Genomic DNA, 23,786 nt, shown 5'->3' with positions numbered 1-23,786 from the left:
AAAGTCCACCAAGGGGGCCTGCGGTAAAAATGCTTGAGTTTCCCATAGACTTACATTGGGCTCGTTGCTCGGGTAGAGCACCCGAGCATTACAATAGGCTCGACCCGAGCAACGAGTGCCCGAGCATTTTATTGCTCGCCCATCACTACTGTATGGATAACTAATTGAATGCAGAAAAAAATGTTAATTTTTTTTTAGTTTTATATGCCATTATAGTGTAGCACTAACCATGTTAAACTTTATGGATGACTCAATCCAGAAAAAAAAATTGAACGGTTTATTGGAGTTTTATATACCACCGTAATGTAACACTAAGACCGTTAAACTGTATGGATAACAATTTAGTACATTTTTTCACCCCCAAAACACAATGTGTTTACATGCAGCAGCTATACTGTATATTTATCAACGGACAGAAAAGCCCTAAGCCCTTCCAGAGCCTTTATTCTGCCACACTCCCTGCTCCTACAACTGTCCTTAGGTGAAATGCAGAATGTTTGTGATACAAACAGCAAAGCACAGGATTATCCCTTAGAACGACTGTTAGTTTGATGGCTCAGCATCAGCACCAGTATCAACACTAGAGGACTCTGATTACTTAAATTGTGCACACACAGGCCAGGATAACTGCTCTGTCCCTCCAATCAGAACTGTTCCTGAGCTGTTTAATTGCATCAGTGAGCCGACCATGGTGGCAACTGTCCTTTTATAACCTTTGATGAGGTCTTGCGGCCAGCCAGTCATAGAAATTACACTACCAAGATGGCTTTGGCATTACAGTGATTGACTGGCTATCCGTGCAAGTTTATTGGCTGTGCAAACATGCAGGGCCGGGGTTCAAGCTTCAAATCTGACCACCAGCCAATAACCATCGAGTGCCGAGCATATCCGAGCACCCAAATACTCGAGTGACATCCGATTAGTAAATTTTCTGTATGTACAGTATAGCATATAGGACATACACTTGTTTCAATGATATCACAATACATTTATTAAAAAGATAAGATTTATTTTTGGCAAACAATGAAACAATTAATAACATTTACACGTGTTGTTATAGGCAGAACCATTTCCATGTATATGTGATCTTAATGATTGGATTCCCATGGCCAGAGCTCATCGACATAAGATTTGATGTGCTTCCTATGAGAAAGAGCATAATGAGAGGTTAATGAGAGGTTAATGAAGACTACATAATATTTCCTCTTATCTCCTCTTCCCACAATCGCATACAAGATTTCTCTCGCGCATCCCCCCTACTCTGGAACTCTCTACCACAACATTTCAGACTCTCGCCTACCATCGAAACCTTCAAAAAGAACCTGAAGACCTACCTCTTCCGACAAGCCTACAACCTGCAGTAACCATTGATCGACCAAACCACTGCACGACCAGCTCTATCCTTACCTACTCTATCCTCACCCATCCCTTGTAGATTATGAGCTCTCACGGGCACGGTCCTCTCTCCTCCTGTACCAGTTGTGACTTGTATTGTTCAAGATTATTGTACTTGTTTTATTATGTATACCCCTCCTCACATGTAAAGCGCCGTGGAATAAATGGTGCTATAATAAAAAATAATAAGAATAATAATATAAAGCTTGTCAGTATTTTTTATTAGAAATCCACAGTTCTGCTCCCTAAGGCCTCATTCATCCGATTTTCATGTTCGTGTTCTATCCATGTTAATCATAGATAGAACATGTGCGCATTATAATCTAAGGAGCTTTTTAAATCATGGTGACATAACCATTTTTTTATCTCAGTCATGGACCAAAATCAACCATACAAATGTATGGTTCTGTGAAAATCTGCATGCTTCAAGGGGTAGGGAATCTTTGCAATTTGAGGAGAGGGGGTATTGCAAATAAGTGACACACTGATCAAACACTTATGAAAATCTGATCCAAAACACTGATGAAAACTGGTCCCTGTTTTTACGTAAAAGAAAAATCTATAGTGGATAAATGAGGCCTTAGTGTGTAAAAAAAAAGTCACATATTCATGCGTAATCAAGTTGCAGGGATTGATAAAGGTATCAAATACATCACAACACTGGAAATATGTAAGTATTATCATCTACCGTAATTGTATTTCATTCATTGCTTAACCCATTTAGGATTGGCCCATTTTGGGCCTTTATGATGAAACATATGTATGTGTGTAGATTTAAATATGAAGTGGCTTGAGAAAGTATTCACCCCTTGGTATTTTTCATGTTTTGCTACTTCACAACCTGGATTTTCACCCTTTTTTGAAGGTTTGCATATAGATGTATATTCAGCATCCGGCATCATGAATATCGCTTCCTCCTGATGAACCGTTAGAACGGGAAAACGCGTTGGGAAAAGATTGGCACACGCTAAGTGACTTTGATTACCCATTTGGAGATGTCTTTTCTATGGCTACCTGATGGTGCTCGTTTTGATTAATATATTATGTGCTAAGGCACCATGACACTTGCCATTTGAGGACAACTCTTTTGAATACTATAGGTGGATTATTTATGCATGGTATGCGTTGTGTTGAAAATCTTGTTTGACTATATGGAGGTACCTATATAGGTCCCTATGATGGTTTATTTATTTATATAGCTATCTATTTTTCACCACTGCTCTCTTTTTCTATATTGTTTTCCCGCCTGCACTAAGAGGGAAATTGCAGGGGAGAGAGGGATAGCCTGCGGTGAGTGGGGGCGCCAAAAAATCGTTCCTTAGGGTGCCAACCTCCACAGCCAGGCAGGTGTAAGCAGTAGGTATATCTTGGGCCATAATAGGTTTTTTGTATATTTTTGTGACTGATAATTTTCTTCTTTTATTGGGTCTGGGTTTTATATTTGATATAAATAAAAGTAAAAGTTTTAAGGGATTATATGTACGTATATTTGAGCATGATTCCTACTTATAGTTTGTGTTTGATACTAGTTATAAAAATATGGGGGGCCGCGTTTCATTTTTTAAAATTACTTATTTTACACTGTCAGGCCGGGTCAAGTGGTGCTCCAGCCAATCACAGCCATGCCATTACTTAGTATGGCTGTGATGGCCCACAGCATTAAAGCTTGTTGAATGGCTGTGCTGCAGCTTTTCAACAAGCTTTAATAGGCTGATAAACCTGAACAGTAACACGGACGTACAGCAAGAAGTCAGTGTTCGAGGATCAGTACTGGAATAGTTGTCTGGTACGAACCCCAAACTTTACTGTTCAGGTTTGCTCATCCCTAATAAAAAGTGTTAAAGTAGTCATCCAAATTTAAGGAAAGGGATTTTGTTTATAGACACTTTATTTGCTTTTACTGAAAAGGGGAAATGACTTCATTGAAAGGAGGTGCAGGTTGTCATATAACGGGTGTGAGGTAGCTTTCAACTCCAAAATTCTGGTGACATTTTCTGCCTCAATGTAAAGCAACCAATTGTCAAAAAATACACCAGAGTTATCAGACAGCCATTTATCAACCTCTATGGTAAATCTGGCACATTTTTTTGTGTAGTCTGAATTACATAGTATTGAGAAATCTGGCTCGTTGTGGGCTTTTTCTGTAGGCAAATGTTCATGATGCATTCTAAAATGTCTATCACCTCTCATAATATGGCAGGTTTCAAATGTAAATTAACATTTTTCACTATTTTTTACCAGTTATATTCATTTTTATTCAAAATGAGCAGCTACTTTAACATTCATTAGAATAAGTATTGTAAATGCACGAGGAATTTACATGCAAGGAGTGGATGACACAGATACATTACAGTATTTGAAACATTTTTGTATACTGCTTACATTGTGAAAAAATATATTCTGCTATTAGCAAAGGGGAAAAAAGCTAATTAAGGTTATCGGCAGATAATATTAGAAATGTAGTAAGTTAAATCTTGAAAATTGTGAACATGTGTTTTGTGGCATTAGATTTTACTTAAACTTTATGTAGTAATTGTGGATATAAATTCCTCATTTATCATTCTGAGTATGGCGACTACTTTGAATCAAAGTGAAACTCTATGTGGAAGTTCTAAAGGAAAATTAAATAGCATCTACATATTTTATGCTCTTAGCTCATAGAAACTGATAATCTTGTAAATTATTTATATTTTCCAACAAGGCAAATAATTAAAATGGCATATGAAGTATTTTAAATACCAGACATTTCATTAATTTCAGATATAACTTTACTCATTAATCAGTCAAATATACTTTTCTTATTTAACTCATTAATAGCTCAGGCATGACAATATTAGTTAAGGCATGCCATTTTATTGTCTACTACTACTACTACTACTAATAATAATAATATTATTTTCATTTGCCACAGGGTAGCTTTCAGATACATAGGTATCAGATTAACCCCTTCACAACAAATAATGTTTCTCTGCTTTTGATGCAGGCTCCGGCACTGAGCTTGCATCTTTACCCGCACTTAATGGTTGATTTAATCAGCCTTGGAAGTGCCTCTAAGGGCTCATACTTACCTGCGAGAAACTCGGATGAGTCTCTCACGTCAATACCCGGCACTGCACCCGGCCCTAAGAGCGGAGCGTTAGGCTTCATGTATTGCTGTGCGGTCGCACACTCCGATCCGAGTGCCGGGTGCAGTGCCGGGCATTGACGTGAGAGACTCATCCGAGTTTCCCGCAAGTAAGTATTAGCCCTAACAGTTGCGAATGGAACAGATATCTACCGGCAACTGTTAACAAGTTAAATGTCACTGTCAATTACTGTCAATGGCATTTAACATGCGCTGGCTAGAAGTGGATCCACAAGTCGCACCTATCAGCACCCCTGTCACGTGACCTATGGCCGGCGTTCATAGGAGATCTTGATTTCTGCTAGCAGAACAGGGGGTAAATATGTTCAGTTGAGAGTCTCTGAAGTTTTTCTGTTTTGATCAACTCAGCTGTTCAGTGTTGACCACTCCCCTCTGCCATATATACTTGCCTCTGGCAATCAGCATTGCCAGCATTACTTTTATACTGCCTGGTGTGCAGTTGGAGGTGTGTGTTGAGGAGGCATTTCAACCTCCTCAACACACTAAAGACTGTTGCTTGGTGATTTGTCTGTGTACATATCCTCATCCTCTCCTATTTGATTGTTCCTTACTTTTACTTTGCGGTGTTTCAGTCTGTTGTTTGTGAGTATGATTGACATTTTCAGTTAACCCTGTATGTATTCCCTTGCTAGTATGGTTTGTGTATTCTTATATTCAACCACTTCACACTTTCCTGGCTTTCCTGACTCAGGAGCTCAGCAAGGTATGTTGCTCCTGGCATCGCCACAATTCAGAGTAATCCAGGGATCAGGGACAGCTGGGGCCCCCTAGGTTTAGGGGTAGGGAAGGAGCCCATAGCCCCGAGATATCAAACTATAGTCTCGTGAAAATTGTACATAGTTCTTAAATAATCCAAAGAGGAGATGGTACTGTATTTCTCTACAAATAATTGTTGCCTCATCTTTTATTCACATAGGCTTTCCCATACCACACATTTGCCCCTTGATACAGACAGAATAGAACAAGTAATTATTACAATTCTTACCCAATCTCAGAAGAAGAATATGATGAATGTTCTGATCTCAGATTTAGGTAATATTCTACTGAATTCATCAGGGACCGCCATGTTTCACTCACCTTCAAATAAATTAAAGGTAAAAAAAAGTCAAAGTCAGCACTGGTATAAGTAGTATCATATTTTGATATCATTTACAAATATTGTAGCTTAGTTTTAAAGGGAATTTGCCACCTAGTTTTTGCTATCTCATCTGAGAGAATCATAATGTAGGGACAGAGACCCTGATTTCAGTGATGTGCCACTTTGTTTACTCGGTGCAGCAGTTGTGGAACAATCAGAGTTTTTAGATGTAGCATGTAGCAGAGATCAGAAAGCTATCCCCACCCACAACACAGTTTTCTATGTACATTGTATATTGACAGTAAGCTGATAATTAGTGGTGTGGGTGGGGTTTGACTAGGAAGTACAGGATAGCACACAGCCTAATAAGTGACACATCACTAAATCTAGACACTAAATCAGTGTCTCAGCCCATACCTCATGTTGCCCTTAGATTACATAGAAAAAACATTCTGAAAAACTCCCTTTAATAACAAAGCAGAAAATCTTATTTTAGTTGTATTCTTTCTAAATGATTAAAGTGTGAAAAATAAACAGAAAGAAAAGCAAATTCAAGTAGATTTTAATTGTTACAACAAACTAATTTTGAGTGCTTCAGTGCTCAGAATCCTTTTTTTCCAAAAAAAATAATTATCTTCTCCAAGGTTTGATTTGTTTTTATGGGGAGGTGCATAATAAGAGCCACCATGATCAGTTTGATTATAGTATGAAATGGATCATTTGTAGAATTAAAAGGCACAAGTTTCCATCTAAGGCATTGCCTCAAATGATATCATATATGACTCAAGAAATAGCACATGGCATTATTCGTCCTTCAAAGAAAGACTTTATGAAAGAACCCTGATGGCATCCATTGTAAATCTAAGGAGTGTTTTAGGAGCCAATGGTTTCCATCTTGTAAATGATGCAGGAATAAATACCATACTTGTAATAATTGCACAGAAATCCTGGAGAGTACCTAAAAGATGATTTGTGAAAGAGCCTCGCAGCTCATCATTCAGGCCCATTGCATGGACTTCTAACAAATATTAAAAACAAATGCAAGATTTTAAAGATTTTAACTACCGTAATACTAGTAAATTACTGGTATTTTATCATTTTTTCTAGAAGGGTTCTTTTACCTGGTCCAGTCCATATAGCACACCAAAAATCAAATTAAATAGGATCAAATTAAATAGTATATGAAATTTTATAGGGTAATCATCATCACTTTTACACCAGAAAACTGGTATTATAATATTACAAGATTTGTTGCAAGTGGTATTTCTCATAAACTTTTGCAACTTCTTGGGTTTTTGAGCCAGTGAGCCTTAGCAAAAGGGACCTAGCATCAGGTTTACTATAATAGTACTAGCTATTGAACCCGTTCTACGCTCGGGTGGCGAGCATTTATATTGGTATATGGTCTCCATCCTGGTATGTGCTGCTCCATCCTGCGTCCCCATTCTGTCATGTGCTGCTCCATCCTGCGTCCCCATCCTGTCATGTGCTGCTCCATCCTGCGTCCCCATCCTGTCATGAGCTGCTCCATCCTGCGCCCCCATTCTGTCATGTGCTGCTCCATCCTGCTCCCCCATCCTATCATGTGCTGCACCCATCCTGCGCCCCCATTCTGTCATGTGCTGCTCCCATGCTGTCATGTGCTGCTCCATCCTGCGCCCCCATTCTGTCATGTGCTGCTCCATCCTGCGCCCCCATTCTCACATGTGCTGCTCCCATCCTGCACCCCCATTCTGACATGTGCTGCTCCCATCCTGCGCCCCCATTCTCACATGTTCTGCACCCATCCTGCGCCTCCATTCTGACATGTGCTGCACCCATCCTGCACCTCCATTCTCACATGTGCTGCACCCATCCTGCGCCTCCATTCTGACATGTGCTGCACCCATCCTGCGCCTCCATTCTGTCATTTGCTGCTCCCCCATCCTGTCATGTGCTGCTTCCATCCTGCACCCCCGTTCTGTCATGTGCTGCTGCCATCCTGCACCCCCATTCTGTCATGTGCTGCCCTATTCTGTCATGTGCTGCTCCCATCCTGTGCCCCCATTCTGTCATGTGCTGCTCCTATCCTGCGCCACCGTCCTGTAATTTGCTGCTCCCATCCATATGCCCCATACGCTGCTCCATAAAGGTTGATGGCCCCATAAGCTGATCTATAGTATATGCCTCACTTGCTGCTCCATTATGGTTGATGGCCCCCATAACATGCTCCATAGTATATGCCCTGTATGCTGCTGCATTATGGTTGATAGCCCCCATAAGATGCTCCATAGTATATGCCCCATATGCTGCTCCATAAAGGTTTATGGCCCCCATAAGATGCTCCAAAGTATATGCCCCGTACACTGCTCCATAAAGGTTTATGGCCCCCATAAGATGCTCCATAGTATATGCCCCCTACACTGCTCCATAAAGGTTTATGGCCCCCATAAGATGCTCCATAGTATATGCCCCATACACTGCTCCATAAAGGTTTATGGCCCCCATAAGATGCTCCATAGTATATGCCCCGTACACTGCTCCATAAATGTTGATGGCCACATAAGATGCTCCATTGTATTATATGCCCCGTATGCTGCTCCATAAAGGTTTATGGCCCCCATAAGATGCTCCATAGTATATGCCCCGTATGCTGTTCCATTATGGTTGGTGGCCCCATAAGATGCTCCATAGTATATGCCCCGTACACTGCTCCATAAAGGTTTATGGCCCCCATAAGATGCTCCATTGTATTATATGCCCCGTATGCTGCTGCGATATATAAAAAAAAATAACACTCACCAATCGTCGCTGGGCGCTGAGTGCTGGGGGGCCTGAGCAGGCAGGGACACCGGCGCGCTGTGGTCGTCAGGTGCCGGAGTCGCCGCTAGCTCAGGCCCCCGACACTTGCTATATTCACCTGTCCCGTTCCAGTGCTGCGTGCCGCTCCGTGTTCTGGGTCCTCTGGCTGTAACTGTTCAGTCAGAGGGCGGCGTGCATTAAGCGCGTCATTGCACCCTCTGAACTGAACGTCACAGGCAGAGGACCCAGAAGAGAGCGGCACGCAGCGCTGGAACGGGACAGGTGAATATAGCTCATACTCACCCTCCTGGCATGTCCCTGCTTCTCCGTTGGAGATCGCGGTGTGCGTTCAGTGCTTACGCATACCGCGATCTCCTGGGAGCGTCACTCTGTGGGATCCAGACTGCACCGGCGCTTGCGCTTGCGCAGTCTATAAAGGCTTCCGACAGAGTGACGCTCCCAGCCTTATATTATAGATGATGTCAAACATCGTTGAAACGAAAATTGCTGCATTCCTCCTTGAGCCACTTCACAAATCTCTACATTATGGATTGGATGATGCAAATAAATACCATAACATTCTTCATTAATGTGCCGGCTTCTTTTTTTTCCATTGGTAAAAATAACTATGAAACATGTATGATTCTGACAATATCAAACATACATAGTTTTTTTTATTTCATTAACACTATCACTATTATCATTTAATTTTATTTATTTATCACTAACCACTCCTATAGGCCTCTCACAGCTCTCAACCTCTGAAATACACAAAGACGGTAACACCCTGGACCTGGTTTTTGCTCGGCTCTGTCCAATCTCCTACCTAGATACTGTAACTCACGGCTTCCCCTTTCTGACCACAACATTCTCTCTTCTCACTCACAAATCCTCGCTCACCCCAGCACCTTCCTACCTACCATTCAGTGAGAAATCTACAAGCCATTAACCCTCATACACTTTCAGACTCCCTACGCTCATCATTGTCCCCAATCTCTTCTTTTTCCTGTCCTGATCTGGCTGACACTCTTAAGGTACCGTCACACATAACGATATCGTTAACGATATCTTTGCTTTTGGTGATGTTGCAACGATATCGTTAAGGAAATCATTATGTGTGACAGCAACCAACGATCAGGCCCCTGCTGGGAGATCGTTGGTCGCTGAAGAAAGTCCAGAACTTTATTTCGTCGCTGGATCTCCCACTGACATCGTTGGATCGGCGTGTGTGACACCGATCCAGCGATGTCTTCACTGGTAACCAGGGTACACATCGGGTTACTAAGCGCAGGGCCGCGCTTAGTAACCCGATGTTTACCCTGGTTACCAGCGTAAAAGTAAAAAAAAACAAACACTACATACTTACCTACAGCTGTCTGTCCCCGGCGCTGTGCTTCTCTGCACTCCTCCTGCATCCTGTGTCAGCGCCGGTCAGCCGGAAAGCACAGCGGTGACGTCACCGCTCTGCTTTCCGGCCGCTGTGCTCACAGCCAGTGCAGGAGGAGTGCAGAGAAGCAGAGCGCCGGGGACAGACAGCGGTAGGTAAGTATGTAGTGTTTGTCTTTTTTTACTTTTACGCTGGTAACCAGGGTAAACATCGGGTTACTAAGTGCGGCCCTGCGCTTAGTAACCCGATGTTTACCCTGGTTACCAGCATCGTTGGTCGCTGGAGAGCTGTCTGTGTGACACCTCTCCAGTGACCAAACAGCGACGCTGCAGCGATCGACATCGTTGTCGGTATCGCTGCAGCGTCGCTTAGCGTGACGGTACCTTTAGAAGCAGAGGCGTATCTAGAGTTTCTGGCACCCGGGGCAAGAATTCATTTTGGTGACCCTCCCCCCCACCAAGGACATATGCGATTTGCACACTTGCTCATGTACCGACGAGCTCCTCTCCCTGATGCTCTCCATGTTCAGTGAAAAACTGAGAGAAGCAGAAGAGAAGCTCGTTGTCACAGGAACACAAGTATGAAAATCGCATATGAGTGAAGTGTCCATGTGATACTACTGGAACCTGCAGAGCTGAATCCTGACATCGCAGCTTCTGAATTCTCACAACTAATGCACTGCACACTTTTACGATTCTCCCTTGCTGGTGGACAGTCATGTCAGCACAAGTATGTGATTTGTATACTTCTGACCACATTCTGACTAGACGTGCCCGGCCTCGCTGAGTTCATTTTCATTGAGCGAGGCCACACATATTTCTCTCTCTCTCTCTCTCATTGCAAATTGCTACTACAGCACACAGGCGATAAGATGGCGATAGGCACACCCCTAAGACCTATGTCATCACTCTGCCCACGCTCCTTCATTGGCTGAAAAAATGGCGCTAAACGCGTCATACGAAACGCGACTTTGGTGCGAAGATCGGCGACCGCATGGCTAATCCCACACTTTGCCGAAAGTCGGCGACTTTTGAATTTGTCCGATCCGTTTCGCTCAAGCCTAGTCGGCACATGATCGCATGTATGTAAATCACCAGCACAAGATAATCCTGACAGCGTGCAGTGCGCACTGTGAGAACTCAGAAGTCTGCAGTCAGAAAGAATGACTGCAGACTCATTACAAACCTGGACATCCCCTTTAATGCTCCTAACATAAATAAAAACATGAAAGTTAGTCAGTATCGCAAATAACATTTACATACAGATACCTTATAGATGGCGTCGTCTCTCGAGCCATTCTCCTTTTCTTCATCTTGTCCAGACCCCATGATGAGATTTCTCATCCACAGCCGTCTCTGCAGACTTCAATCTTCTCCGTTCTTTTGCAGAAAATTTCCACATGACGCCCTTAAACATACAAGTGTCATTATAATGCTCCTGAATAAAAAATTACCCCTCACTATATTGTCTGCATAAAATATGACCCCCACACTGTCCCCCTTATGGTACATGCTCTTTACACAGACCTCCCCTTTTCATACCGGCCCCAATTTTCACACTGTCCTCTCACACTGTGTCCTCCCTATAGGGCCTAGTATTTATACTGAACTCTCTCATCACACTCCCCCTCCTTGGTATACTGTCCCCTCCTGGCTGTGCCCTTACACTGTCCCCCCATGCTATGCATGCACACATCCCAACACCCTCATTCCCCGTACTCTGTCCACATGTTTTTCACATCGCTACTCATACTGTGTCTGCATACATTCCCCTGTTTGCTCCCCAAACTGTCTGCACCCATCCCCCATACTGTTTCCTCATGTATGCCCCCCATTCCCCAGTATTGTTTCCTCATACATGCCCCCCATCTCCCCCTTTGCTGTTCATTTTGTGTCCTCAAATCTCCCCCACACATTAAATCCCCCATCCCCACTCCAAATATCACCCCACACATTAAACACCCCCATCCCCATGACAAATCTCCCCCCACACACATTCAATCCCCCATCTGCACTCACATTCTCCCCACACACAATAAATCCCCCCATCTCCACTCATATTAAATCTCCCCCATCCAATAATAAATCCCCCCATTCCCACTCACATTAAATCTCCCCCCCACAATAAATCCCCCCATCTCCACTCATATTAAATATCCGAGATCCAATAATGAATCCCACCATCCCCACTCACATTACATCCCCCCAGAATATATCCTTCCCATTCCCACTCACATTAAATCCCCCCTGCACCTTCGGTGTCTTCAGCTCCACTGGAGCACTTACCACCGATCTGCGTCTCAGTGCCTCTGCTCTGCATTTGCTCTGCAGCGCAGGTGAGTGACGTCAGCAGCGTGATCACATGACCTGATCACGCTGCTGGCGTCGCACTGACCTGGCAGTCAGAGCTTCAATTGTACTCGCATCTCGACTAACAACGCAAACCCGATTTCTCCAGCGATGCTCTAGGTGTGCTGAACGCTTATGGAGGAAAACACGCACACATGAAGACTTCATACACTTCAAATTTATGTTAAGGACCTATAACTCTGCCCTTCACCTCGCCAAACAGACCTACTTCCCCACCCTGATCTCCTCACTATCCAACAACCCCAAGAAACTTTTTGACACCTTTCACTCCAGCCTCAGGCCAAAAGCACAAGCCCCTATCCCAGACATTTGTGCTGATGACCTGGCCTCCCACTTTATAGAGAAAATAGACAATATCCGTCAGGAAATCCGCTCCCCATCACCAAGTTCAGTAACTCCCATCCCTCCCTGCATTTCCCCTGGCTCACTCTCCACATTCGATCCCATCACAGAAGAAGAAGTCTCCAAGCTTGTATCCTCTTCTTGTCCGACTATATGCACTACCGACCCCATTCCCTCACACCTCCACCAGTCTCTCTCTCCAGTCGTCACAACTCACCTACTGTAACTACAATCTTTATTCTCTCCCTCTCCTCTGGCATTTTCCCCTCCTCCTCCAAACACTCTATCATTACTCCATTACTAAAGAAACCCACCTTCGACCCATCTTGCACAAACAACTACAGACCAGTCTCCAATCTCCCCTTCATCTCTAAACTCTTGGAGCGCCTGATATACTCCCGCCTTACCCGTTACCTCTCCACTCACTCCCTCCTAGACCCTTCACAGTCCAGTTTCCGCCCCTTACATTCGACAGAAACTGCACTCATCAAAGTGACCAATAACCTTCTGAGAGCAAAACGTAACGGTGACCAGTCTCTGCTCATTCTTCTCAACCTTTCTGCAGCTTTCGACACTGTTGACCACCCTCTCTTACTCTCTAGGCTCCAGTCACTTGGCTTTAAGGACACTGCTCTCTCCTGGTTCTCCTCCTATCTTTCTGACCGCTCCTTCAGTGTTCTGTTCTCTGGCTCCACTTCATCTCCTCTTCCTCTTACTGTCGGGGTACCTCAGGGCTCAGTCTTGGCCCCTTCTCTTCTCTCTCTATACGGCCCCAATTGGACAGACCATCAGCAAATTTGGCTTTCAGTACCATCTTTATGCTGATGACACCCAACTATACACATCATCCCCTGACCTTACCCCCGCTGTACTACAGAACGCCACTAACTGTCTGTCTGCAGTCTCCAACATCATGTCCGCTCTCTATCTCCAACCTCTCCAAAACTGAACTTCTTCTGCTCCCGCCAACTACTAACCTCCCTAAATCTGACATTTCCCTCTCCGTGGGTGTCACCATAATAACACCCCGGCAGCAGGCGTGCTGTCTGGGTGTTATGTTTGACTCCGATCTCTCCTTCACCTCCCATATACAATCTCTTGCCCGCTTGTGCCGCTTACACCTAAAGAACATCACTAGAATCCGCCCTTTTCTCACATGGAAACAACAAAAACCCTCACTGTCGCCCTGATCCACTCCCGCCTGGACTACTGTAACACTCTATCAATTGGCCTCCCCCTCACTCGACTTTCCCCTCTCCAGTCCATCCATAATGCAGCAGCCAGGTTCGTCCATCTGGCTAATCATTACTCGGACACGTCCGCTCTTCACCAGTCGTTACACTGGCTGCCCATTCATTACAGGATACAATTCAAAGTACTTGTTCTCACCCACAAAGTTCTTCACAGTGCAGCACCCCCTTACATCTCCTCCCTCATTTCTGTCTATCGGCCTAACCGACCGCTGCGCTCTGCAAATGACTTTCGACTAACCTCTGCACTAATCCGTACCTCCCACTCCCGACTCCAAGACTTCTCCTGTGCTGCACCAATCCTCTGGAATGCTCTACCCCAAGATATTAGGACCATCAACAATTTGCATAGTTTTAGGCACTTGCTCAAAACATATTTGTTCAGAGCGGACTATCACATTCACTAATCAAAGTCATTTTATGTTTGTGTGTGTGTGTAGCCCATTCACTATCTCCATCTATCCCCCACCCCCTGAAGATGGCTGGACCATCATTGTAAATACATCATTCTAAATACACACCTGTACTTTGTATCTCCCCACCTCATTGTAGATTGTAAGCTCTCACGAGCAGGGTCGTCTTATTTTGCTTTAATTATTGTATTGTTAACGTTGTTACTTATGACTGTTGTGTTTGAAATTGTTAAACTGTAAAGCGCTGCGGAATATGTTGGCGCTATATAAATAAAGATTATTATTATTATTATTATTATTAAGTGGTGAAAAAAAATTCTGAGATTTGTAAAAGAAGAAAAATGAAAAAAAAAGTTAGGTGACATTTGTATTTTTTGAGCTATGTGTCAGCTTGTTTTTTTGCATAGCGAGCTTTCGGTTTAATTGATACCAATTTGGAGTGTATGTGACAGGATTGATCGCTATTTATTGCCTTTTTTCAGGGAGAATTCGTGATTGAAAAACTGTAATTATGCCTTTTTTTTTATTTCAGCTTTTACTGTATGGGTTAATTATTTTTTTCTATTTTGATAGACCGGACTTTATGGATGCGGCAATATCAAATATGTTTATTTTAAAATTGTTCACGTTTTTATTTAATGGTGGAAAAAAGGGGTGTTTCAACATTTTTATATATTTTTTATATTTTTTAATATACTATATACTGCCATACCGCAGTATTTGGTGAAAATCTTAGCCTCCTGATGCTCAGCCGTAAGGCTCGCACACACGAGCGTATACATCAGACGAATGCTATCCGGTAATTTATCACATCGCGCTCAGACCAATGTTCTTCTATGAGGCCGCGCATATCTGCATTTCTTTTCTCATGCCAAATCGGCATGAAGAAAGAAATTGCAGGATGCTGCGCGTTGCTGCACAAATCGGATTGCATTCACGCATTCAAGACTATAGGTGAGTGGAAATTATTTTACTGCATTTGGATGACATTCGAGTGCAGTCACATTTACACAGACTCACACAATGGAGAAGATTGAGAAATCTTTTTCTCCATCTTCATCGGACCTGTGCTATGATTCCCTCATCCCAGGGAATCGTATCACACTAAGCTGCCATTCGGGCTAGAGTTTGATCCTAGAGTCATTTACATAATCTTTCCAGTTCTCTGGCATGAAAGAAGCTGCTCTTGTGTGACCCCGGACTTTAACTAAGCTTCAGAGGAGTATCTAGATATGAGCAATAGGGTTTTCAGCAGGCCCACAGCTGCCATAGAACCTACCAATGCCTTGCAATTGCATCACGGTGGGTTAATGTGAGCCAGTGCATGTGAGCATTGGTGCACATTCCATTCAACTATCCGTTGCACCAGTTTAGCGAATAATGAGATCAGTGTTCATTTTTCTAAATATTGAATTGAAACGGTGATGCAGCACTGGGTGCTTGTTGACTCAACATTACCTAGTAAGGGGCATTAAGTGTCTCTAAGGCCGGCCTCACACTCAGTGTATAAAAATACGGTCCGTTATTTACGGCCATAATACGCAGAAAAGTCCCCAAAATAGTGATCCGTATATATATATATATATATATATATATATATATATATGTCAGTGAGACACACATATATATATATATTAATATATCATACAGCGCTAGATAGCTTAAAAGCCGGTAATTCAATTGCCGGCTTTTCCTATCTCCTTCACAAACCCGACATGAAATGAGACATGGTTTACCATGGTTTTTGCATATTCCACACTACTAATGTTAGTAGTGTGTATGTGGGAACTTTTCAGAATATTTTCCCACGCTCGAGTTCATATGAGGACATCCAGCAGATGGCGCATCACCGCAACTCGAGGTAACTACAGGTCATTCACCCACATTCCATTCATTCGCTAGATTATTACAGGCAGGGGCGGCTGCATTAGCAGGCTTCTGCTTGTAAAATTAGTTAACCCTTTCAGATGGATTTACAGTGTGGGACGAGACTGATCATCGGAAGGTATGGAATATTGTTGTTTGTTTTTTTACATTTGTTCCAGGTGACAAGGGTCTTCAGGTGGATTACCAGTATAATAAAATATTACAACAACCTGTGTATTTATTTCAATAAAATACTTTGTAATAATGTGTGTGTGTTTTATTAACCATTTCATACTATTGGATTAATAATGGATAGGCGTCATAATTGACGCCTCTCCATTATTAATCTGGCTTAATGTCACCTTACAATAGCAAGGTGACATTAACCCTTCATTACCCCATATCCCACTGCTACACGGGAATGGGAAGAGAGTGGCCAAGTGCCAGAATAGGCGCATCTTCCAGATGTGCCTTTTCTGGGGTGGCTGGGGGCAGATGTTTTTAGCCAGGAGGGGGGCAATAACCATGGACCCTCTCCAGGCTATTAATATCTGCCCTCAGTCACTGGCTTTACCATTCTGGTGGAGAAAATTGCGCGAGAGCCCACGCCAATTTTTTTCCACGATTTAACCCTTTAATTTTATAGCTAGAGCGCCCAAATTTTGCACATTATTATTATTATTATTATTATTATACATTTTTATAGCGCCATTTATTCCATGGCGCTTTACATGTGAATACGGGGCAAATATAGACAAATACATTAAACATGAGCAGATAACAAGGCACACGAGTACATAAGGAGGGAGGACCCTGCCTGCGAGGGCTCACAGTCTGCAGGGGGTGGGTGAGGATACACTAGGAGAGGGAAGAGCTGGCTGTGCGGCTGTTCAGTAGGTTGAGGATCACTGCAGGCTGTAGGCTTGTCGGAAGAGATGAGTCTTCAGGTTCTTTTTGAAGGTTTCTATGGTAGGCGCAAGTCTGATGTGTTGGGGTAGAGAGTTCCAGAGTATGGGGGAAGCACGGGAGAAGTCTTGGATGCGGTTATGGGAAGAAGAGATGAGAGGGGAGTAGAGAAGGAGGTCTTGGGAGGATCGGAGGTCGCGTGTAGGTAGGTACCGGGAGACCATGTCACAGATGTATGGAGGAGACAGGTTGTGGATGGCTTTGTATGTCAGTGTGAGGGTTTTGAACTGGAGTCTCTGGGCGATAGGAAGCCAGTGAAGGGCTTGACACAGGCGAGAGGCTGGGGAATAGCGGGGGGACAGGTGGATTAGTCGGGCAGCAGAGTGTAGGATGGATTGGAGTGGTGCCAGAGTGCTAGAGGGGAGTCCAGAGAGTAGGAGGTTGCAGTAGTCGAGGCGGGAGATGATAAGGGCATGCACTAGCGTTTTTGCAGTGTTGCGGTCAAGGAAAGCACGGATCCGGGAAATATTTTTGAGTTTGAGACGACAGGAGGAGGCAAGGGCTTGGATATGTGGCTTGAAAGAGAGGGCAGAGTCGAGGATCACCCCGAGGCACCGGGCGTGTGGGACTGGGGATAGTGAGCAGCCATTGACATTGATGGATAGGTCTGGTGGAGGGGTAGAGTGAGATGGGGGAAAGATGATGAATTCTGTTTTGTCCATGTTCAGTTGTAGAAAGCGAGCAGAAAAGAAGGCTGAAATGGCAGACAGACAGTGCGGGATTTTGGTAAGCAAGGAGGAGAGGTCAGGTCCGGAGAGGTAGATCTGCGTGTCGTCAGCGTAGAGATGGTACTGCATACCGTGGGATTCTATGAGCTGTCCCAGGCCGAAAGTGTAGATGGAGAAGAGTAGGGGTCCTAGAACAGAGCCTTGAGGAACACCGACTGACAAGGGGCGAAGTGAGGAGGTGGTGTGGGGGAGGGAGACACTGAATGTTCGGTCTGTCAGATATGACGAGATCCAGGAAAGGGCCAAGTCTGTGATGCCAAGGGATGAGAGGATTTGTAGCAAAAGGGAGTGGTCTACAGTGTCAAAGGCAGAAGACAAGTCCAGGAGAAGGAGGACAGAGTAGTGTCGCTTGCTCCTGGCAGTTAGTAGGTCATTGGTGACTTTAGTTAGGGCAGTTTCAGTTGAGTGATGGGAACGGAAGCCTGATTGTAACCGATCAAAGAGGGAGCAGGAGGAGAAGTGGGAGGACAGTTCAAGATGGACGTGTTGCTCCAGCAATTTGGAGGCATAAGGGAGAAGAGATATTGGGTGATAGCTAGACACAGAGGATGGGTCGAGGGAGGGCTTTTTGAGGATGGGTGTGATCTTGGCATGCTTGAAGGATGAGGGAAAGACACCTGTTGTGAGTGAGAGGTTGAAGAGGTGCGTTAGGGTTGGGATGAAGACCGTGGAAAGGTTAGGGATGAGGTGGGATGGGAGCGGGTCAAGCGTGCAGGTGGTGAGGTGTGATCTTGACAGGAGGGTGGAGAGCTGATCTTCTGTCATGGTGGAGAAGCTGGTTTTGGAGGAGCAGGGTTGAGCAGCTAAGAGGGGCAGTTGGCGCTGTGGGCCAAAGCTTTCTCTGATCGTATCGATCTTCTGTTTAAAGAAAGAGGCGAAGTCGTCAGCAGAAATGAGGGGGGAGGGAGGAGGTGCGGGGGGACGGAGTAGAGAATTGAAAGTGTTGAAAAGCTGTTTAGGGTTGTGGGACAGGGAGGATATGAGGGATGAGAAGTAAGTTTGTTTTGCGGCAGTGAGCGCAGACTCACACTACTATACACACAATACACACTACTAACATTAGTAGTGTGGAATATGCAAAAAAAATGGGATATGAGATGGTTTACTGTATTGTCGGGTTTGAGAAGGAGATAGGAAAAGCCAGCAACTGAATTACCGGCTTTTAAGTTATCTAGCGCTGTATGAAATATCTATATATATAATTGTCTAAGGGTTTTTCCGTCTGTCTGTCTGTCTTTCTGTCTGTCTGTCTTGGAAATCCCGCGTCCTTTATGACATCATCGTCGCTGAGCCCGTTGCTGATTGGTCGAGGCCTGGCGGCCTCGACCAATCAGAGACCAGCACAGCATCGACGTAGAAATCCCGCGTCTCTGATTGGTCGAGGCCGCCAGGCCTCGACCAATCAGCGACGGGCACAGCGACGATGATGTCATAAAGGACGTAGACATCCCGCGTCTCTGATTGGTCGAGGCCACCAGGCCTCGACCAATCAGCAACGGGCACAGCGCCGATGATGTCATAAAGAACGTAGAAATCCCACGTTTCTGATTGGTCGAGGTCGCCAGGCCTCGACCAATCAGCAACGGGCACAGCGACGATGATGTCATAAAGGACGTAGACATCCCGCGTCTCTGATTGGTCAAGGTCGCCAGGCCTCGACCAATCAGCAACGGGCTCAGCGACGATGATGTCATAAAGGACGTAGAAATCCCACGTTTCTGATTCAGCGACGGGCACAGTATCGACGTAGATGTCATAATGGTTGCCATGGCGACGATGATGTCATAAAGGTTGCCTCGACCAATCAGCGACGGGCACAGTCTGCCGCAAATTCTGGAATCATCATTGTCCATATACTATGGGGACCACCGCCAGGCCTCGACCAATCAGCAACGGGCTCAGCGACGATGATGTCATAAAGGACGTAGAAATCCCACGTTTCTGATTCAGCGATGGGCACAGTATCGACGTAGATGTCATAATGGTTGCCATGGCGACGATGATGTCATAAAGGTTGCCTCGACCAATCAGTGACGGGCACAGTCTGCCGCGAGTTCTGGAATCATCATTGTCCATATACTACGGGGACATGCATATTCTAGAATACCCGATGCGTTAGAATTGGGCCAACATCTAGTATATATATATATGTGTCTCACTGACATATATATATACCCCTATACTATGTGTAGACATTTATCTTTGCTATTATATTCTAACCTGTCAGTGTGATTTTACTGTACACCGCACTGAATTGCCGGCTTTTCTATAGAACACTGCTGTGTATTTCTTGCAAGTCACACTGTTGGTCCATGTGTAATCCGTATTTTTCTCGTCCCCTTAGATTTTCATTGGCGTATTCTTTGCGCAATACGGTGACAAACGCAGCATGTTGCGATTTTCTACGGCCGTAGAAGACCGTATAATACGGATCAGTAAAATACGGTAGATAGGAGCAGGGGCATAGAGAATCATTGTACCGTATGCAATCTGTATTTTCTGCACCTCTCATACGTCCGTAAAACTCGCTAGTGTGAGGCCGGCCTAAAAGTAAGCCAAACAAGAGCTGGTGTGAAGTTACACAAAATTGTCTAGTTGTGTGCCAAATGTATTACCCTCTATAAACCTTCGCCATAAATGTAGCACATCAGCAGACTGGCAAGTCTAAATTTACAGTATCAGGAATAATCAATTGGTCTGAATATTTACAACTCTTAAATTTAATTACCAATAAAAAAAAATGCCAGCAATGAATCACTTTGTGACACAAAATACCTGGTTTGTCATTGTGGATGCCCATGAGCTTTCTGTGGGTGTAGGTTCCCAAAAATGTCCGGAGAATGCTTGTCTTTTGAGCCTTAAAAACTGATTTGTAGCTTCCTCTGCAAAAAATGAAGCTCCTAGAATACCTGTGTATTAAATATATATATGCTGTTCAGGTGAATTTCAGAGTTTTATGTATACAAAAACAAAAAAAGTAATCCAAATCTGTCATTTGGCAGGTTCACAAAGAAATACAGTTCAGGAGCCTCATAGTGGTCATCTAATGCTAATAATATTATTGTACATAACAAATCAGTCTAATAAACTTGGAATTGTATGTAGTCAATATTAGAAAACATAGAACTTATTGCACACTTATATGTTTACAAATGAGGACTTAATCAAGACTGAACAACATATATATGTCTAGTGCTGGAGTTTCATTCTATTTTTTCTCTCTATATACGAGTAAGACTTTTGATATGTACAGTGTGTTGTACCTTAAAGGGATTTTCCACTATTCACAGGTATCATTTATCTGGAACATGGATATGCCATGGGTCCGTTCAGGTAAAGGAGACTACTTCTACCTCCATAGCTGGAAGCAGCTTCTGTCACGGACACATAAAGGGTCCATCTACAGTTCTTGCTCAGGGGCCCTCTTCGTCTTTATCTGGAGCATATGTGCTAGGGCTCCTTTCCACTTGTGAGATAAACGTTCGTGTCTCGCATGTGAAAACCAAGCTGTGGCGCCAGCACTCCAGAGCGCACATGGAGCCGCACGCTCCGCCAGAGCTTGGTTTTCACATGCAAGACACGGACGTTTATCTCGCAAGTGGAAAGGAGCGATTAATGTTAGAGACGATTTTCTGGGCATCTTCACTATCACTAGTATGGGTACTAGGATCCGTGCTTCCTAATCCCAAAAGTGTCTTTGAAGAGCATGGAGCTGCGTTGGAGTGTTCGATGTTTCCATATAATGATATGAGAGAGATGGAGAGAGGACAACTTCATACAATTCCTCACAACCCCCCATACTCCCTTGACTGGACAGTAGTGGAGGTCCCAGCAATATAACAATTTGATATAAGAATGGATTTTCCTACTAAAAATATTTATTACCAACATTATCATTTCTGCACTACTAGAAGAAGTGAACAACCTATATGTCCTCTTATTACGCTACCGTTTGCTGTGTCCCTAATTTTGACATCTTACACTATCACTCAATGCATAAGATATTCATTAAAAACATTTAACCATTCATATATTCCTATATATTCACCATTGTTCATTTAATGTATTAATATTTTCTTACCTTGGATCAAGAGGGTGATTTGTAGAAGAATTATCATACGACCCATCGCAAATCAACTGAATGTATTGATGCTAAAAATTTCTCTGTAAAAATTAGTTAGACATAAATTAGCTTCTGCCTCTCTGTCACTCACTTTTCCTGACCTTTGAGCCTTCAAGCTGTTTATCTACTGATTAACATGGGTCTAGATTCTTGTACAATGAAACTGCCAAGCCTAGTTTGTACTTTACACCTTAGATTACTAGGTTGCCACGCTGGAAAACATGAAAGATACGATTAAATTCTCAATATTTACATTTTTTTGTTATCCCTTAAATCTTTTTCATTTTTAATATTACACACAAGCGAATAATTACCATAAATTGAACGTACATTTACATCTGTATGGTATTTGTCTGTTCTTACCATGTATCTCTCCACTTTCCGAAAAACAGATTGATAGGTTCATTTATTATTCAAGAATAATATTCTGTTCAAAGTGTGTCTGAGATAGGGAAATTGCTGACAGGCATTGATGTGATTAAAGATCATCTCTGTACAGAATTGCAGAATATGTTGGTGCTATACAAACAACAAGTAGTAAATAACTTTAATAAACTTATAGGTGTATGTTTCCATGATGATTTTCACCTTCTTCTATTACGTCATGTCTCATTGACATGTCACTCTCTGCAAGGAGAAATAATACCCCTTGGATCATTGGTGTTAGTATTATGTTTTATTATTAGTGTGCCTACAAATAAGTAGTTTGATAAATAATCAGTTATGAGGATGTCTAAACTATCAACAGTGTGAGCAAAAATCAGACATGTTCCCATGGTCCGAGTGTGATCCAATGTTTGGTCGGATCACCCTCATAACGAAAATATTACCATGTGCACTAAAACGCTGCAATGTATAAGTATTGCAGAGTAGACCAACAATCAGACAAGTTAAAGCTGATGTCCCATACTGAGACTAAGGAAAAATAGGAAAAAGAAAAGTCCAATAAAATTAGTAAAAATGTGAAAAAAAGAAGTACGTAAGAAAACAGAAAAATATTTTGCAAGTACAAAATCTGTTTTTTTGTGTAAAATTAAAAGTATACCAAAAAAGTATACATATTTCATATGATTCCATCTAGACTGCAGAGATCTATAAAGCTGTCACACTATTTAACCAGTTCAGTGAACAATATAAAAAATACAAATATAAATTACAGTTATCAGAATATGATGATATAAAAACAAATAATTTTTTGTAAGAAAAGATTTTAGTGCAAAAGTAGTAAAATATATAAATGGGGTATCACTGTGATCGTACTGATCGGAAAAATAATGTTTAGTTATCACTTTTACAACATAGTGAATAGCATGAAAAAAAACAAACTATTTATGAATTGCTAGTTTTTGTTCACTCTGCCAATCAAAACTATAAAAAAAAATAAAGTAGTCAAAAAACAAGCACTTACCAGATGCATAGCTAGGGGTTCATCTCAGGGATGCGAAACGTCTGAGTGATCCCCTAACCAAGTAAGTATGTTTACATCTACGGTGGTGAACCCTAATAGTGCGTTAAGGGAAACCTCAGCAGATGACCGGGCTGTTACTGAAAATAAATCTTTATACAGAGACCAACACTGTTACTACCTAGTTGGCATTCTTTCTGATGGAGTCATTCACTTTTCATGTTTTTCCCATTTGGCTCAGATCGACATACCTTCTTCTAGCCATGACTCATCAACAGAGTTTACAACAAAGACACATTTGAATTCTCATAGTTCCAGCACCATCCCCATCTGTTCCAACCTGAACAAATTCCTCATCCTACTGTTACCCCAATGCTAAGCCATTGCTGACGCATGTCTTCCGTTAACTGGACCGGCTGTGTGGCTGCTTTTATTGCCTCACATAGCAATGGTCACTCTGTAAGATAATTACAGCCGGTCAGAGAGCTGCAGTTCCCATGCTGTCAGAAGACAGTGTGATCCAGCAGCTGGAACTTGT

General features: G+C 43.1%; 1 protein-coding gene across 1 annotated transcript; it reads right to left on the bottom strand.

Moving 5' to 3' along the window:
• Positions 1 to 964: 964 nt before the first annotated feature.
• C3H3orf85 (chromosome 3 C3orf85 homolog) lies at positions 965 to 21,972 on the bottom strand. The gene is made up of 4 exons (XM_069756441.1): positions 21,802 to 21,972; positions 20,496 to 20,629; positions 5,526 to 5,617; positions 965 to 1,143 (listed from the first exon to the last, which is right to left on the bottom strand). The coding sequence occupies exons 1-4, from the start codon at positions 21,845 to 21,847 to the stop codon at positions 1,089 to 1,091; spliced, it is 327 nt and encodes a 108-aa protein (XP_069612542.1). The 5' UTR covers positions 21,848 to 21,972; the 3' UTR covers positions 965 to 1,088.
• Between the last annotated feature and the right edge of the window lie 1,814 nt (positions 21,973 to 23,786).

Source organism: Ranitomeya imitator, chromosome 3, assembly GCF_032444005.1.
Source record: "Ranitomeya imitator isolate aRanImi1 chromosome 3, aRanImi1.pri, whole genome shotgun sequence".
Classification (NCBI taxonomy): domain Eukaryota; kingdom Metazoa; phylum Chordata; class Amphibia; order Anura; family Dendrobatidae; genus Ranitomeya; species Ranitomeya imitator.
This window is presented reverse-complemented; position numbering and strand designations above follow the sequence as displayed.